Source organism: Podarcis bocagei (assembly GCF_964188305.1).
Source record: "Podarcis bocagei genome assembly, chromosome: 6".
NCBI classification, from domain to species: Eukaryota; Metazoa; Chordata; class Lepidosauria; order Squamata; family Lacertidae; genus Podarcis; species Podarcis bocagei.
In genome coordinates this window covers 102,976,066-102,993,500 of record NC_138130.1, presented here as the reverse complement: position 1 = coordinate 102,993,500, position 17,435 = coordinate 102,976,066, and the positions used below count along the sequence as shown (strand labels likewise).

Genomic DNA, 17,435 nt, shown 5'->3' with positions numbered 1-17,435 from the left:
TTCGGATGACCATCATATCTACTACTGTGGGCAAGAAACCCATAAAAGAAATGGAGTGGCCCTCATAGTCAACAAAAGAGTGGCGAAAGCTGTACTGGGATGCAGTCTCAAAAATGATAGAATGATCTCGATACGAATCCAAGGCAGACCTTTTAACATCATAGTAATCCAAGGTTATGCACCAACCACTGGTGCTGAAGAAACTGAAATTGACCAATTCTATGAAGACTTACAACACCTTATAGAAGTGACACCAAAGAAGGATGTTCTTCTCATTATAGGGGATTGGAATGCTAAAGTAGGGAGTCAAGAGATAAAAGGAACAACTGGCAACTTTGGCCTTGGAGTTCAAAGTGAAGCAGGCAAAGGCTAATAGAGTTTTGCCAAGAGAACAAGCTGGTCATCACAATCATTCTTTTCCAACAACACAAGAGATGACTCTACACATGGACATCACCAGATGGGCAGCATCGAAATCAGATTGATTATATTCTCTGCAGCCAAAGATGGAGAAGCTCTATACAGTCAGCAAAAACAAGACCTGGAGCTGACTGTGGCTCAGATCATCAGCTTCTTATAGCAAAATTCAAGATTAAACTGAAGAAAGTAGGAAAAACCACTGGGCTGGTAAGATACAATCTAAGTCAAATCCCTTATGAATACACAGTGGAAGTGAGGAACAGGTTTAAGGATTTAGATTTGGTGGACAGAGTGCCTGAAGAACTATGGATGGAGGCTCGTAACATTATACAGGAGGCAGCAACTAAAACCATCCCAATGAAAAGGAAATGCAAGAAAGCAAAGTGGCTGTCCAATGAGGCCTTACAAATAGCGGGGGAGAGAAGGCAAGCAAAATGTGAGGGAGATAGTGAAAGATACAGGAAATTGAATGCAGATTTCCAAAAAATAGCAAGGAGAGACAGGAAGGCCTTCTTAAATGAGCAATGCAAAGAAATGGAGGAAAACAATAGAATGGGAAAAACCAAAGATCTGTTCAAGAAAATTGGAGATATGAAAGGAACATTCCGTACAAAGATTACCGTAATAAAAGACAAAAGTGGAAAGGACCTAACAGAAGCAGAAGACATCAAGAAGAGGTGGCAAGAATACACAGAGGAACTATACCAGAAAGAAATGGATGCCTTGTATACCCCAAGTAGTGTGGTTGCTGACCTTGAGCCAGACATCCTGGAGAGTGAAGTCAAATGGGCCTTAGAAAGCACTGCTAATAACAAGGCCAATGGAAGTGATGATATTCCAGCTGAACTATTTAACATTTTAAAAGATGATGCTGGTAAGGTGCTACACTCAATATGCCAGCAAATTTGGAAAACTCAGCAGTGGCCAGAGGATTGGAGAAGATCAGTCTACATCCCAATCCCAAAGAAGGGCAGTGCCAAAGAATGCTCCAACTACCGCACAATTGCACTCATTTCACACACTAGCAAGGTTATGCATAAAATCCTACAATGCAGGCTTAAGCAGTATGTGGACCGAGAACTCCCAGAAGTGCAAGCTGGATTTAGAAGGTACAGAGGAACCAGAGACCAAATTGCAAACATGCGCTGGATTATGGAGAAAGCTAGAGAGTTCCAGAAAGACATCTACTTCTGCTTCATTGACTATGCAAAAGCCTTTCACTGTGTCGACCACAGCAAACTATGGCAGGTTCTTAAAGAAATGGGAGTGCCTGATCACCTCATCTGTCTCCTGAGAAATCTCTATGTGGGACAAGAAGCTACAGTTAGAACTGGATATGGAACAACTGACTGGTTCAAAATTGGGAAAGGAGTATGGCAAGGCTGTATATTCTCTCCCTGCATATTTAACTTATATGCAGAATTCATCATGTGAAAGGCTGGGCTGGATGAATCCCAAGCCGGAATTAAGATTGCCGGAAGAAATATCAACAACCTCAGATATGCAGATGACACAACCTTGATGGCAGAAAGTGAGGAGGAATTAAAGAACCTTTTAATGGGACTTCCGGGTTGGCGCCTCCGGCAATGGCGGAGCTCTTCCGATCGGGAGGAACTTGCTGCGTGAAAAGCAGGGTCTGACCGCCACGGCAAAGGCGGAGACCCATAAAAATCACAGGCGGGAGAAGCTTGTGAACCTGGGATACGGCTGGCACCTTTTGCGCCTCCCCTACTCGCGGGGAAACCCGGTTTCGGGGATCCGGAGCGATGTGGGGTGAGTGGCGCGGTGCTTCGAACTGACTGCTTCTTTCATGGAGGGAAGCCACATTGCTGTTGCCGGAGAGCGCTGACTTTTTTCTGTGGACAATCAGATTTTAAACAACTACCCGTGAGTAGAACGGAAAATTGGATCTTTAAATACCTTAATTTGGCACCGAAACGGGGAAGGTCTTAAACAGGAAGTCCGCCTTCCCCTTTTTGTAAATAGATTGAAGCAAAGACGTTATAAGCTAAAGTCTTTGAAAGCTTTTGGCAAGGGATTAAATTTTCATCAGTTAAAACTACAGAGCCCCCCTTGGAAGCAGGAGAAGAGGGGGGAGATTTTGGACTTGGTGAGCCTGCAGGAGAGAGTGAAAAACCAAATTACCACTGCCCCGAACCTGGTAAGGGCTGCCAGAAAGAGTGAAGTTTTGGGAGAGTTTAGTGACTGCGAACAAAACATTTTTGACAGCTAGTTAAATAAGAAAAAGATACTGTTTCCATTATTCCCTTCTGCGCTTAAAAAGGAGGAAAAGTAATTGGAAACTGAAACTATTTTCATGGCTTGAATTGTCTCTGAAAGGATTGATACAAGTGGAGACTGTTTCCCTCTAGAGGGAGTTTTTGAAACTGTCACAGGAGTGCAACTGGGGAATTACCAGCTGCAGATAAGTAATCGTGAGAACTAGAGATTGACATTGGACCACTCAAAATGTTGACAGGAGAAGCCATTGTGACGGTATTATGCAAGATAAGCTACTCGTTGGAACAGCTTCATAAGAAGACGGATGACATGTCTTTTAAAATTGACAATTTGGATCAAAAAGTGACTAATTGGAGTCAAAAAGTGAGCACCAACACAGAAATAATTCAGGACTTGGTACAAGAATCTACTTTGGAAGGACAAATTGTGGAGGAGAAAGAGAAAGCGGTGGTCGTTGAGCCTAAAGTAATACAAGCGGGATTCTCAATCTTACAGAAGCAAATTGAGGATTACAAATTGAGGCCTTCTAGGATTGAATCTAGAAAAAGCCAGAGGATTGGATCCTGGCCTGAATGGAAGAAGGAAAGTTGGAAGGATCCCTCTATGCAGAGATCAATTGACTTTTGGGACATGGATTTGGGTCTGGAGGAGATTGGAGTTCTGGGGGCCTTTGGAACCGGAGGAATTTTGAAACATGTCATGAAACATCTTATAGACCTCAGCTTCAACTATGGAAATTTGGCTGACCTGCCTGGAAGGAATAAAAGCATTGTTAGGTTGGAGTCTTCCCGAGATCTGCTTTTTGACATTAAAGAATATGAAGAAGACCTGCAGAAGTGACCTGGAAAAGAGTTAAGAGCCTCGGACATAAGATCTCCAGGTTGATGGACTATATGGAATTGACGGAAAGGACTGGCAGAATCCGAAACCAGGGAGAGGAGATGGTGGAAGAAGATTAGAGAATTTAAAGTTTATATATAGTAATATTGTAAAATTAATGAATAATAGAAAAATGATGGAAAGAAATTTTATCAGAAATGTTATAAGGAGTTAAGCATATATAAGTATTTTAGTTTGAATGACAAAAATATGTTAAGATATTTATAATATGACAGAAAAAAGAGAAAGATGGAAAGGATTTGCTGAAACAATTAATAGAAGTGGAATACAAAAAGGGAGGTGAGAGGAAGTCGAGGAAACAAGATAATGAATGATAGAGTATGGAAAAGGTGTGATGTATGTTTTTAAATGGTTATTTTTTTGTTTTGTTTAGGGTTAAGGTGGGTTAGGGTTTTGTTTAGTGTAGTTTAATATGTTTAGGTTGTGTTTTGTATTGTTTATATACTGTATTGTATTCTTCCCCCCTCTTTTTTGTTTTTTCTCTTTTCTCTTTTTTCTTTTTCCTTTCTTTTTCTGTAACTTTTAAAAGTAATATTTTTTTTTTAAAGAACCTATTAATGAGGGTGAAAGAGGAGAGCGCAAAATATGGTCTGAAGCTCAACATCAAAAAAACGAACATCATGGCTACTGTGCCCATCACCTGCTGGCAAATAGAAGGGGAGAAATGGAGGCAGTGAGAGATTTTATTTTCTTGGGCTCCACGATCACTGCAGATTGTGACAGCAGTCACAAAATTAAAAGACGCCTGCTCCTTGGGAGAAAGGCGATGGCAAACCTAGACAGCATCTTAAAAAGCAGAGACATCACCTTGACAACAAAGGTCTGCATAGTTAAAGCTATGGTTTTCCCAGTAGTGACGTATGGAAGTGAGAGCTGGACCATAAAGAAGGCTGGTCGCCGAAGAATGGATGCTTTTGAATTATGGTGCTGGAGGAGACTCTTCAGAGTCCCATGGACTGCAAGAAGATCAAACCTATCTATTCTTAAGGAAATCAGCCCTGAGTGCTCACTGGAAGGACAGATCGTGAAGCTGAGGCTCCAGTACTTTGGCCACCTCATGAGAAGAGAAAACTCCCTGGAAAAGACCCTGATGTTGGGAAAGATTGAGGGCACAAGAAGAAGGGGATGACAGAGGACGAGATGGTTGGACAGTGTTCTCGAAGCTACAAACATGAGTCTGACCAAAGTGCGGGAGGCAGTGGAAGACAGGAGGGCCTGGCGTGCTCTGGTCCATGGGGTCACGAAGAGTCGGACATGATTAAACGACTAAACAACAACAACAATTAAAGCTAAAGGTTACCAATGGTTACCAAAGGTTTCACATTTTTGCTTTATGACTGCTGTTTCAATAAATACTCCTTCATAAAAGTCTTTGCATTACATTCCTCATTAAATAATCTTTCCATTGCTATATAATTTTATGGTATTACTCCACACAAAAGTGGTGATATGAGCCATCAAACCTCAGAAATACACTTTTCACAAAAGGTTTCCACAATTTTGGCCACTAGTAGAAGTTGTTCATTTTAAAGTTAATGTTCTTTTTATATGGCATCAGATTATTATTATTTATGTTTCATGATTATATATGTGTTGGAAGGCGCCCAGAGTGGCTGGGGCAACCCAGCCAGATGGCCAGGGTAGAAATAAAAATTATTATTATTATTACTACAGTGGTACCTCGATTTAAAAACAGTTCTGTTCCGGAAAAGATTAAGTCTGTAAACCAAGCTACCATTGGATTATGGAGAAAGATAGAGAGTTCCAGAAAGAAATCTACTTCTGCTTCATTGACTATGCAAAAGCCTTTGACTGTGTCGACCACAGCAAACTATGGCAAGTCCTTAAAGAAATGGGAGTGCCTGATCACCTCATCTGTCTCCTGAGAAATCTCTGTGTGGGACAAGAAGCTACAGTTAGAACTGGATATGGAACAACTGATTGGTTCAAAATTGGGAAAGGAGTACGGCAAGGCTGTATATTCTCTCCCTGCATATTTAACTTATATGCAGAATTCATCATGCGAAAGGCTGGGCTGGATGAATCCCAAAACAGAATTAAGATTGCCGGAGGAAATATCAGATATGCAGATGACACAACCTTGAGGGCAGAAAGTGAGGAGGAATTAAAGAACCTTTTAATGAGGGTGAAAGAGGAGAGTGCAAAATATGGTCTGAAGCTCAACATCAAAAAAAGGAAGATCATGGCCACTGGGCCCATCACCTCCTGGCAAATAGAAGGGGAAGAAATGGAGGCAGTGAGAGATTTTACTTCCTTGGGCTCCATGATCACTGCAGATGGTGATAGCAGTCACGAAATTTAAAGACGCCTGCTTCTTGGGAGAAAAGCAATGACAAACCTAGACAACATCTTAAAAAGCAGAGACATCAACTTGCCAACAAAGGTCTGTATAGTTAAAGGTATGGTTTTCCCAGTAGTGATGTATGGAAGTGAAAGCTGGACCATAAAGAAGGCTGATCGCCGAAGAATGGATGCTTTTGAATTATGGTGCTGGAGGAGACTCTTGAGAGTCCCATGGACTGCAAGAAGATCAAACCTATCCATTCTGAAGGAAAGCTGCCCTGAGTGCTCACTGGAAGGACAGACCCTGAAGCTGAGGCTCCAATACTTTGGCCACCTCATGAGAAGAGAAGACTCCCTGGAAAAGACCCTGATGTTGGGAAAGATGGAGGGCGCAAGGAGAAGGGGATGACAGAGGACGAGATGGTGGGACAGTGTTCTCAAAGCTACGAGCATGAGTTTGAGCCAACTGTGGGGGACAGTGGAAGACAGGAGTGCCTGGCGTGCTCTGGTCCAGGGGGTCATGAAGAGTCGGACACGAATAAGCGATTAAACAACAACAACAACAACATTAGTCCACAGAAAAGTGGTGTTATGAGCCATCAAACCTCAGAAATACACTTTCCACAAAAGGTTTCCACAATTTTGGCCTCCAGTATAAGTTGCTCATTTTACGTTAATGTTCTTTTTATATGGGATCAGAATATTATTATTTATGTTTCATGTTTATATATGTGTTGGAAGCCGCCCAGAGTGGCTGGGGCAATCCAGTCAGATGGGCAGGGTAGAAATAAAAATGTCAGCTTTGTTCCAGAGCTGACAGAGGCTGGAATGTATGAAAGCAGGCAAAGAGAGATAAGGACACTGGAATGTGAGCCGGAATGTGAGAGGGAGGAGGGGCAGCCGAGTGGCAGAGCTTCAGAGAACAGAGAGCAGGCAGCAGATAGCAAAGATCCACAAAATACCAATTTTAGCTCAGAGACAGAAGGGGAGAGGCCAGGAATAGCTAGCCCAAAAACTCGAAGGCGCGGAAAGGTCAGTGAGAGGAAGGGGAAAGAGCGGAAGCGAAAGGGTTTATTCCCCTCTTGGAAGAAGAGGAAGGGGCGGAGTTTAGACTTGGCAACTGCAAACCTGAAGTCAGACAGAGACTGAAGGAGCTCCGGAGTGATTTATGTGTTTGAGCAATAAACCTGAGATAATTACTGCTGGTGTCTCGCTCGTGTGGGAGAGCCAAGCCTTTACAAAAAAATATTATTATTACTACAGTGGTACCTGTTCTGGAAAAGCTTACTTTTGTAAACCGAGGTACCACTGTATCATCCTCATCCTCATCACCGCTACTGCTACTCTTCAGAAGCTGGAGCACCCTCTAATCAGCAGAGTAATTAACTCTTTGCGACAGAAGCGTGGCATGGGAGGAAACCCAGAATTAAATACAAATTACTTACGGATTCCAAAGAAAGAGGGGGATTCTCTCTGTCAGACTTAAAAATCTATTTTGAAGCTGCCGCACTTTGTTGGATTAAAGAATGGATGAAATTAGAAGATACAGATTTACTAGATTTGGAGGGATTTGATAATGTGTTTGGTTGGCATGCATATTTGTGGTATGATAAAGTAAAAGCCCATAAAGCATTTAAAAATCATATAATTCGGAAATCGTTGTATAATGTTTGGATAAAATACAAAGACCTTTTAGAAAAGAAAGACACCCAGATGGCTTTCACCAATGGAGGCAAAAGCCCAGAAAAAATTAAATATGGATACCAGATGGTTGAGATATTATGATTTATTAATAGAGGAAGAGGAAGCTTATAAATTAGGACCATTTGAGCAAATTAAAGATAAGCAAAATTGGCTACATTACCACCAGATTAACGAATTGTATAAACTGGATAAGAAAAATGGTTTTGCCTTGGAATAATCTAAGTTGGAGATGGAGTTGTTAGATACTGAAGGTAAAAACTTATCTAAAATGTACAAGCTTTTGCTGGAGTGGCATATGAAAGATGAACAAGTTAAATCGGTGATGATAGATTGGGCAAGAGATTTAGGACATAACATAATGTTTGAGGACTGGGAAAGATTGTGGAAGAAAGGGGTTAAGTTCACTGCATGTACATTGTTAAAGGAAAATATTATGAAAATGATGTGTAGATGGTATTTGACTCCTGTAAAATTAGCAAAGATGTATCATAATTGTGATAATACATGTTGGAAATGTAAAGCAAAGGAAGGAACATTCTTTCATATGTGGTGGACCTGCTCCAAGGTGAAAGACTTCTGGGAAAAGATTTATAATGAATTGGAAAAAAATGTTGAAATATACATTTATAAAGAAACCAGAGGCCTTTCTTCTTGGAATAACAGGTTCGGAATTGCCCAAGAAAGATGTTAATCTGTTTTTGTATGCAACACCTGCGGCTCGTATTTTGTTAGCTAAAAAGTGGAAAACTCAAGAATTACCAACAGTAGAAGAATGGCAGATAAAGATGATGGATTTTATGGAGCTAGCTGATCTAACCGGAAGAGTCCGCGACCAGAAGGAGGAGGAACACCACGAAGAATGGGAGAAATTTAATGATTATTTAGCTAAATTTGTTAAGCTAAAATAAGTGGAAATAGCATCCAGATACTTAATGGGCTTAGGATTGTATTTATGTTAACTGATAAAATAATATGTTTAATACAAGAAGGAGAAGATTTAAAGATGTTAATGTTTAATTTAAAGGGTATTAAAATTGGGATTTCGAAAACCGTTATAAGGATATGCAATGAAATTCAACTAAGGGGAAACGAGGAAGTCGTTTTACAAAGTAAATAACTGTTATTTTCAATAAGCTTATGATTTATGTTTGTTATGTTTTGTTTGTTTTATGTTTTTGTTTGTCATTGATATTGTAAAAACTAATAAAAATTTTGGGGGGGAAAAGAAGGGTGGACAGAGGCATGTGTAAAGCATATTTACAAGCAGTATATTCAGCATAGATCAAGACAAAGAAAAACATGTCTGCTCTCCTTCATGTCTAAGAGCAGGAAGCATGAGGCAAAAGCTATACACAAACGGAAGTTCCCATGTAAACAGAAATGTAAACAGAAACGTGACAGACGCTAGCTTCACACATCAGTTTAGGTGGAAAGGAACATCAATATCCTAACACAATCATGGTAGAAAAAGGAATAATTTGAGGAAGATTGTTCAAAGAAAAAACTGTAATTTACTCTTTATTGTGGGGGTGTTAGGTTCCCAGGTGTTACAGGGGGTGCTGTTGAGCTCTGTGAAAATATATGAGGTTGGTCACATTGAGGTATTTTTTGAATTTCCAGGCAGATATGACGATCCCACAGGGAGCCTTACCAAGAGAGGCCACGATCCCACGATTCTCCTCCATGACGTCCTTATGCAGAGCTCTCTGGTCAGGATCCAGCAACGCCCACTCCTCGTCCGTGAAACGAACAGCGACATCTTCAAAGCACACTGGATCCTAAAAGAAACAGGAAATATTCTCCTCTGAGACAGAAATATGATCTGCTACACAATGCTCTGTTGTGTTCTTCCTGTTAATTGTGGTGTTGTTTCAATAGGATTGCTTTGCTGCACATTATAAATATGGATGCTTATTTTATTCTGCGTTTTAATTATGGGTGTTCATCTTTGTGCAAATAGGTGGTACTCCACACTGTGTTTTTCAGGTCATTCTGCCTACGCAAGCATTCCAGTTTGCCTGATGGAAGGATCCACTTTCTCCTCTCCTCCTGAGCTCTTCTGGGGAGTTCCCTCCCAATGCCCTACAGTTAAATCCATGGGGGTCATGGGGGCATGGAGGGCGGAGGAATGGGGGCCAAGACCCATTTTGCAGCCAATGGGGCTGGTTAGGTGAATCCAGGCCACTATTTGTTCTCATTTGTCCACTGCTTAGAAACCAATTTTAGCATTCAGTGATCAATCTAGAAATAAAATAAGCCTATTTTGGACGGCCATCTGTCTTGGATGATCTAGCAGAGATTTCTTCATTGCAGGGGGTCTCCTGGCTCTGAGAGACAAGCAGGGAGGGTGGCTTCTGGCAAAAGGAGAGGGAGCCACCGGTGGCTCCTCCTTCTCCTGACTCACCTCTGCCTCTCGACCTTCCTCTCCCACTCGCCTCCTTCCTCTTCTGCCTCTGATTCTGCACTGCATTCTGCCATAGAGTCTCCCAGCTCACTAAGCCCTGTAACCCCTTCAGCTTCTGACACCTCCTCTTCCCAGGCTTCTCCCTCTTCTCCCTCTGACCACCCATCCTTCTTCTACCTCCACTTCTTGGGCTCTCAGCCATCTTCCCTTCCTGGTTCCCTGGCTGCATCCTCCCACCATTCCTCTGTGCCCAACCAGTCCATGACATTGCTCCATCCCTCAGCCTCTGTCCCCACAAGGCAGCTACCCCTGACCTGATCTGGTTCCACAGCCACTGCTTCCCTTCTGCCCCCATGAAAAGACGGATCAGGAAGTCTTGCCAGCATCCTTCTGCCACCTGCAAGAGATAAAAGGTAAACAGGACGCCAGGAGTGCCGGCTTCTCTCACAGGTGAAACAGGGCATCTCTTAACTACAGATAGGCTTTTGAGAAAGCCTTACCTGCTGAGAGCATTTGGACGTTTGTGTCCATTTCATATGTTAGTTGTGCAGAAATACATCTCCCCTCCTCTGGACCCTTCTTCCCAACTGTCTCCCCCCAAAGCAAGATGAAAAGAACCCTCAGATAAGTTGGAAAACAAACAGAATGGGACCAGACGGAGAAGAACCACCTTCCTCCTTACCCAGTGGCCTCTCTCTGGTGTCCAACGGAGGCCTCTCTGCCTCACAGGAATCCAGGTCCATTTCTGCAAAGAGATCCTTTCCCTGAAAAAAACCACAATGATTCAAACCAGAGAATGGTGAGAAATATTAGAAAGAGAATGACAAGGACTTGAAGGGTGCAAGATCTCATTCCATGGATGCTTTCCCAGAAAAAGGATGGGCCATCAGCAGAGCATTATGGGATGTTCTCTGTCCTGTTTGGAGCCCCTTGGGAGTACCCAGAGTAAAGTCTCTCTCACCTGCTTTCTCTCCTCTGCCTGACTCAGGAGGAAACCTTCGGCCAGGGCCACCGCCTGGGAACTGGTCTCCGCTCCACATTCCCTCACCCAGCTCTCCATCTCCGGGGGAAGGACAGCCAGGAACTGCTCCAAGATCACCAGGTCCAGCATCTCAGCTTTCGTGTGCCTTTCTGGCTTCAGCCACTGGTGGTCAAGGTGGTAGAGTCGGCTGCAAACCTCTCGTGGTCCTTTGGCCTCCTGGCAGCAGAACTGCCTCAACTGCTGGCTCTGCACCTCTGAGCGGAGGGTGCCCTCCTCACCCAGGATCTTCTGCACTGGGTTTTCCCAGAATCCCCCACTGCTCCCAGTTTGGCTGGCATGGCCTCTTCCTGTTCCAGGGCCAGCTGAGTCTCGCTCATCCATCTGTGCTCTCAGGAAGCCTCTGAGAGATCGGAAGGAACCCTTTGGTCTTCTGACAAGTTCTGCCCGTCTAAATGAGAGGCTCTAGCAAATCCTACAAAGCAAAGACATTGTTCTGTTACAGAATTTGTAGGACGGGGGGGGGGGCGAGGTAGGATGGTTCCCTTAGGAAGCATGGATGAGTCTTGCTCGGAATCAGGGCAGGATTGCACCGCATCCCAGACCGTAAGCTATCTTTTTGAAAAGGAAGAGGAGAAGAACTAAGTCTCTCGCCTTCTAGCAATGCAAAATGTGGAGGCAACGGAAGGGATTTCTGGAAGATTAATCAACCTGGTTTCTGCTGCCTTCCAGTCAATGCATGAAGTCAGAACCGACTGACAAGGGAGTAATTTATATCTTGTGAAAATGGATGCTTTCCTCTAATGGGGTCCCCACCCAGGGGTCCTGAGGAGTTCCTCCCCAAGCTCAGTCCCCTGCTTCTGTCTCCTTTTCTTGCACTTGGACTCTCTGCCGCTCTCCAGACAGACTCCTGGGGTGGGGTCCCTTTTTCTTTGCTCTAAGGGCCAGGTATGTATCTGATCAATCCCCTAAGGGCCAAGTGGGCAGGGCCAAAGACATTTCCCTTGAAATTTAGGCGGGCAATTTTCTATTATTATTATTATTATTATTATTATTATTATTATTATTATTCTGTTAGATAGCTTAACACACACACAGCCATTGATGCCAAGGTCCCAGGAGGCTCAGTGAGTAGCAGTGCCCATTTCCGGCTGCTTTGCCAGCAACAATCCCTTTGGGACAGAGAGGATGTGGTCCTGGGATGCCATGCTCTGGGTGCGAGGGGATTGCTGCCGTGGCCTCCGTGGGGAGCTGCCCTGGGAGACGACTGGGGAAACTGGTCTGCAATGCAGCAGCCAGACTAGGGGCTGGGATCCCTCTCTTTGTTCCTGGCCTTTCTCTCCCACCTTTCCTTCCTTCCTCCACGTGGGGTTTTCTTGGGGGGGGGTAGTGCATCTCCTCCTCCAAACCATTTGCACATGTTTCCTCTGTCGTGCAATGAGGCTGAGCGATGTCACACAGAGTTAAAGTCCCAGGGACTCCTTTCTTTAAAGAAGGGAGATCTTTTCTGAAGGGGGGGCGGAGGGCCAAGTGAGTTTGGGATCCTCTGATCTCCAGGAAGGAGAGCGTGGCAGACCTGGCCCCTCCCGGATCAGGCCCCCCAGGCATCCTCCCCGGCTGCAGCCCTGGGACCCCCCCCCCGTCTCCCCACTGCACCCTCTGGGGGGAGAGAGAGGAGACTCACCAGATCCCAGGAGGGGACAGCGAGGCAGCCCTTGCAGGAGAGACCCCAAAGCAAGGAAAGGACTGGGGAGGGAGGGGCCTTGGCTCTGGAGGACCTGGCCCCCCTCTTGCTTCCTGTCCTCTCTAGGAAGGCAGCTCTCTTCCCTTTAACCCTTGCCAAGCCGAGTCCCTCCAGCTCAGCCCTCTCTCGCTTGGCAGAACCTCAGATTCTTATTATTTTTTATGGATTTAGGGGGCAGCTGCCCCCCTGGCTACGCCAATGCCCAGATATCCTTTTGGGGGTGAGGCTCTTGGCTGGACTCTGAGCATCTCCCTCCCTTGGCCAGAAACCAGAGGAAGAGCTTGCAGGGAAAAGGGCTTTGCAGGAGGCAAGGAAGCTCCTCCTAGAATTCAGGAGTGGAGAGATAGGAGGGGATCCCAGGGTCATCTAGTCCAACCCCCAGCAATGCAGGAATCTCCGCTAAAGCATCCATGGCAGATGGCCGTCCGATCTCTGCTGAGAAACCTCCAAGGAAGGAGAGTCCACCACCTCCCAAGGGAGACCTTTCCCCTGCCAAAATGAGTAATAATGAGTAATAAATTAAATGAGTAAATGAGTAATACTTTCTTATGCATGCTTTTTATGCTAATATACAAAAGTATGCCGTTTCCCTTTCCAAAAATGCTTGATTCCTAATTTAATGGACTAAAAATGGATGGTTGTTGCTATGATGTTTAGGGAAGCTTTTAATATTTGATGGACTATTGTATTTTAATATTTTGTTGGAAGCCGCCCAGAGTTGCTGGGGAAGCCAGCCAGGTGGGTGGGTATAAATATATTATTGTTATTGTTATTATTATTATTATTAATTGATCAGGTGAGTTTTCTCCTTTCGAAAGAGGCAGGTGGAATCTCCACGGTTGCTAATAGCATAACATTGAAAGGCTAGGGAAATATGGGGAGCCCTAGCGTAGAGCATCTGCTTGGCATGCAGAATGTCCCAGTCAGTGTAGACTGCAACTCCCATGATACCTGTCCACTGCCTTTGCTGCCAGTTGGGCATTTATCATCATCCAACCATCCACAGGTTTCCTGCTCCAATCTTTAAAAATTCAGTTCTTTCTCCACCTCTTGGCCAGATTTAACGCTTCTCTGGTGTCTGCAGAGTCACTGCCTTGTGAGATACTTTATTGGGGGAAAGGCTTTCCTCCTCGACCACTTTGGCAGAGGAATGTTAATGGACTGATGGGAGGGAAGTGAAGTTTTCCATCTACGCACTTGCCTGCTGATCTACCTCCTCCCACTAAAAAGGTGCAAAATCCAGCTTTCTGGTAAATAAAAAAAAAAGTTTCTAGGTCTTGGTATGTTGTATATATGAAAGTCCGAGGAGGCCTAAGAAGAGGTGTGTCTGGCAAAACAACAAAATCATTTGCAGGGGTTAGTGGATAAGATTTGAGGGCCCTGGCCACCTCTTGGCCATGACAAGCAGACTAAACAGTACTAAAGAATCATAGAATTATAGACTTGGAAGGAACCCTGAGGATCATCTAGTCCTGCAGTGTAGGAATAAGCTGATGTCCCATATGGGGCTCAAACCTGCAACCTTGGCACTATCAGCACCATGATCTAAGTAGTCTTGCTTTGTGGGTTTCCTCCTCAGTGGTAGAGCACATGCTCTTTTTCTTTTTGCATTTGGCAGATCCCAAAGGCAGATCAGTCTGCAAAACGGCTTTTATTATTTATTTTGTGAAATTTATACATAGCTTGAATGATTATTTTTTTTAAGACCTCAAAGCGGTTTGCAAAAAGATAGAACAAAATCAATAAAAATTCACAGCCTCACTTTAAAACATACAAAGCTTAAAATAGTAAAACAGTTTAAAGTTACTTCAACTTTCTAAGCATCTGGGTACGCTGGTCTAAACAAGAATGTTTTTGTCAGACATTGAATAGCGTGAAGGCTCAATCTCAAAAGGCAGGGAGTCCCAAATTGTAGGTGCTGCCATAATGTGCAACCAAATTCTTACAAAAGCAGAGTCAGACCATTGGGCCCATTCTCTCTACACAAGTATTTCTCAAATGGGTCTCCAGCTGTTGTTGGGCTCCAACTCCCATCATCCCTAGCTAGCGGGACCAGTGGGCAGGGATGATGGGAGTTGTAGTCCAACTACATCTGGGGACCCAAGGTTGAGAAACACTGCACACTGACTGGCAGCACCTCTGCAAGGTTCTCTCCCGGCCCTACTGGGAGATGCCAGAAATTCATAGCGTCACAGAACTGTATAATTATACCTTCTGCATGCAAAGCAGATGTTCTGCTAGCAGCTGGCAAAGGAAGGATAGAACACTCCGTTAGAACGTAAGAACTTTGCTGATGCAAATCGAAAGGGCCCATCTAGTCCAGGGTCCAGTTCAGTCTCCCCCTCCCCAAGAGGGCAGCTAGATGCCGACAAGGAGGGGATGAATGGAACAGTTATCCCACAATATTGCTTCCAAGCAACTTAGTATTCAGACACATACTGCCTCCATTACTGGACCTCTGGGTATAGGGCAATATATAAATTAATACTTAATAACAGTATATAGCCAATGTGGCTACTAGCCACTGATTGCTTTATCGCTTGTAAATTTGTCTGAAAGGGAGGGGCTAAATTTGTCTGAAGGGAAGTTCAGTGGTAGAGAATCTGCTTTGCATACAGAATATTACCATCAGTGCTTTGTTACTCACCTAAAGTGTCTCAAGGTGATGTACATGAATGGCCATTCAAAACCAGAAAATGCATTTAAAACAAAACTCAAACTATACCTAAGACTGATACATGTGGCAAAGACCCATTCACCCTGCTGGGAAAACCAGCCAGAACAAAAATGTCTTCATTTGTTTCAGAAAACGCAGGTGTTGGGCACCTGTTGTAACTCAATGTGCGCTACTCCAGATAATGGGTGGCTGTTGTGATGGAATAACAGTTCCATTGGGGCATTAAATTCAGGTAGGTAGCTGTGTTGATCTGATGCAGTAGAAATAAAATTTGTCCAGTAGCATCTTAGAGACCAACTAAGTTTGTTCTTGGTATGAGCTTTCATGTGCATGCACACTTCTTCAGATACACTGAAACAGAAGTCACCAGACCTTTATATACTGAGAGGGTGGAGAGCGGTAAGTTTACCACACCTATCAGCCAATCACCCATTCCCACCACCCTTCTGAGTAATACCCCTCCCCACCCTCCCACTATATATAAAGGTCTGCCGACTTCTGTATCAGTGTATCTGAAGAGGTGTGCATGCACACGAAAGTTCATACCAAGAACAAACTTAGTTGGTCTGTAAGGTGCTACTGGAAGGATTTTTTTCATTTTGTTTCGACTACGGCAGACCAACACGGCTGTTGTTGTTGTTTAGTCGTTTAGTCGTGTCCGACTCTTCGTGACCCCATGGACCAGAGCACGCCAGGCACTTCTGTCCTCCACTGCCTCCCGCAGTTTGATCAAACTCATGCTGGTGTTGGCTTTTGCAGTATAGTAACGCTGCAGAGAGCTTGCTGGGGAGATCATGCATTAAAAAGAAAGGACTCAAAAAGTACTTAAAGGTTTTAATAAGAAAAACAAAAACTCCATTTACACTAAATACATCAACAAACCAACATGACCCAACCACCAACCCATCCCCCAGGGTAATGGGAGAGCTAGGTGCTGCTCCTTATATACTCTACCCAAATGCTGACACGCCTTAATCAAATACAACTCAGCAGCACCTGCTACGTTTCACAGCTGTAAAGCTGGGTCTCGTTAGTTTTCTCTGGCCCTTGCTCTGGCCCCTTAAAGACATACACATGGAGTGGAACAATGATGAACCTTTACATTTAAAGAAACCATTCAACATTTCCCCTGCGGTTCATCATTGTGGAACAAAAACATAAAGCATACTTTGTACATGTTTTTCATGTGTAACCTTTGGAAGTGCTTTAGTAAAAATGTCCGCAATTTGATTGTTACCTGGAACATATTTAAATACAACCATTTCATCAGCAATTAGTTTCTTTACAAATTCTAAACGTAATCTTAAGACTCTAGTGCGCTGCGTATTGGTCTCTGAACACAGGATAGCAAGTCCACTCTGGGAATCAAGGTAAACTTTTACTGGTAGTGTTACTTGCATCTGTAGGTCTGCAAATACTTGCAGATACCATTCTACATCACGAGTGGCCTGAACGCATGCACATAATTCACTCTCTGTTGTGGAGAGACAAATAATGGTTTGTGTCTGGGACTTCCATTCAAATGGACAACCGTTATAACAAAACACCATACCAGACACACCCCTGCAATTATTTTGTTCCACTGCATGAGATGCATCGCAGAAAATTTCAAAACCTTTATCAATACTGGGTGTAAACTGCAACCTATAATGTTTGGTATGTTTAAGGTACATTACCACTCTCTTAAGAGCAGAGAAACATTGTGTAGTGGGCTTTTCCACAAATTTTGCCAGAAAGTGAAAAGCATAAGTTATATCTGGTCTTGAGATTCTTTGAATAAAATTTAGCTTGCCTATAGCAGAACGATACAAAGTTTTGTTAGGAAATGGCTTATCTTCACCTGTAAAGGTGAAACCACACACCATAGGCGTTTCCTTCCCATTTGCATTTTCTAAACATAGCATTTCCACAAGATCATCAATTTTTGCAGTTTGATGAACTAGAAAAGATCCATTTTTGCCTTTCTCAATTTGCATGGATAAGTAATTTTTAGCAATGCCTAATTCCACCACATCAAATTTCTTCTGTAACTGTGAAACTACCTGTTCATATTCCTGTTTAG

General features: G+C 43.6%; 2 protein-coding genes across 15 annotated transcripts in view; one reads left to right on the top strand and one right to left on the bottom strand.

Moving 5' to 3' along the window:
- LOC308588706 (uncharacterized protein) overlaps window positions 1-17,435 on the bottom strand; it is a 196,808-nt gene that overhangs the window by 55,025 nt on the left and 124,348 nt on the right. For 4 of the 13 annotated variants that reach the window (XM_081197304.1, XM_081197305.1, XM_081197307.1 and 1 more), the window contains one exon: window positions 9,221-9,347. The exons of 5 other annotated variants lie outside the window; for them this stretch is intronic. In XM_081197304.1, coding sequence (XP_081053430.1) covers window positions 9,221-9,347 — 127 coding nt within the window. Of the gene's footprint in view, window positions 1-9,220; window positions 9,348-10,287; window positions 10,371-10,655; window positions 10,738-10,913; window positions 11,428-12,636; window positions 12,749-17,435 lie in introns of those variants that run through there. 4 more of the 13 variants (XM_081197296.1, XM_081197302.1, XM_081197301.1 and 1 more) reach the window with 4 other exon arrangements.
- The window catches only part of LOC308588810 (uncharacterized protein), a 218,927-nt gene continuing 214,414 nt past the window's right edge, over window positions 12,923-17,435 (top strand). Inside the window, exon 1 of one of the 2 annotated variants that reach the window (XM_081197495.1) lies at window positions 12,923-13,197. In XM_081197495.1, coding sequence (XP_081053621.1) covers window positions 13,107-13,197 — 91 coding nt within the window. In that variant the 5' untranslated portion in view covers window positions 12,923-13,106. The remainder of the gene's footprint in view (window positions 13,198-17,435) is intronic. The other variant, XM_081197496.1, reaches the window with a different exon arrangement.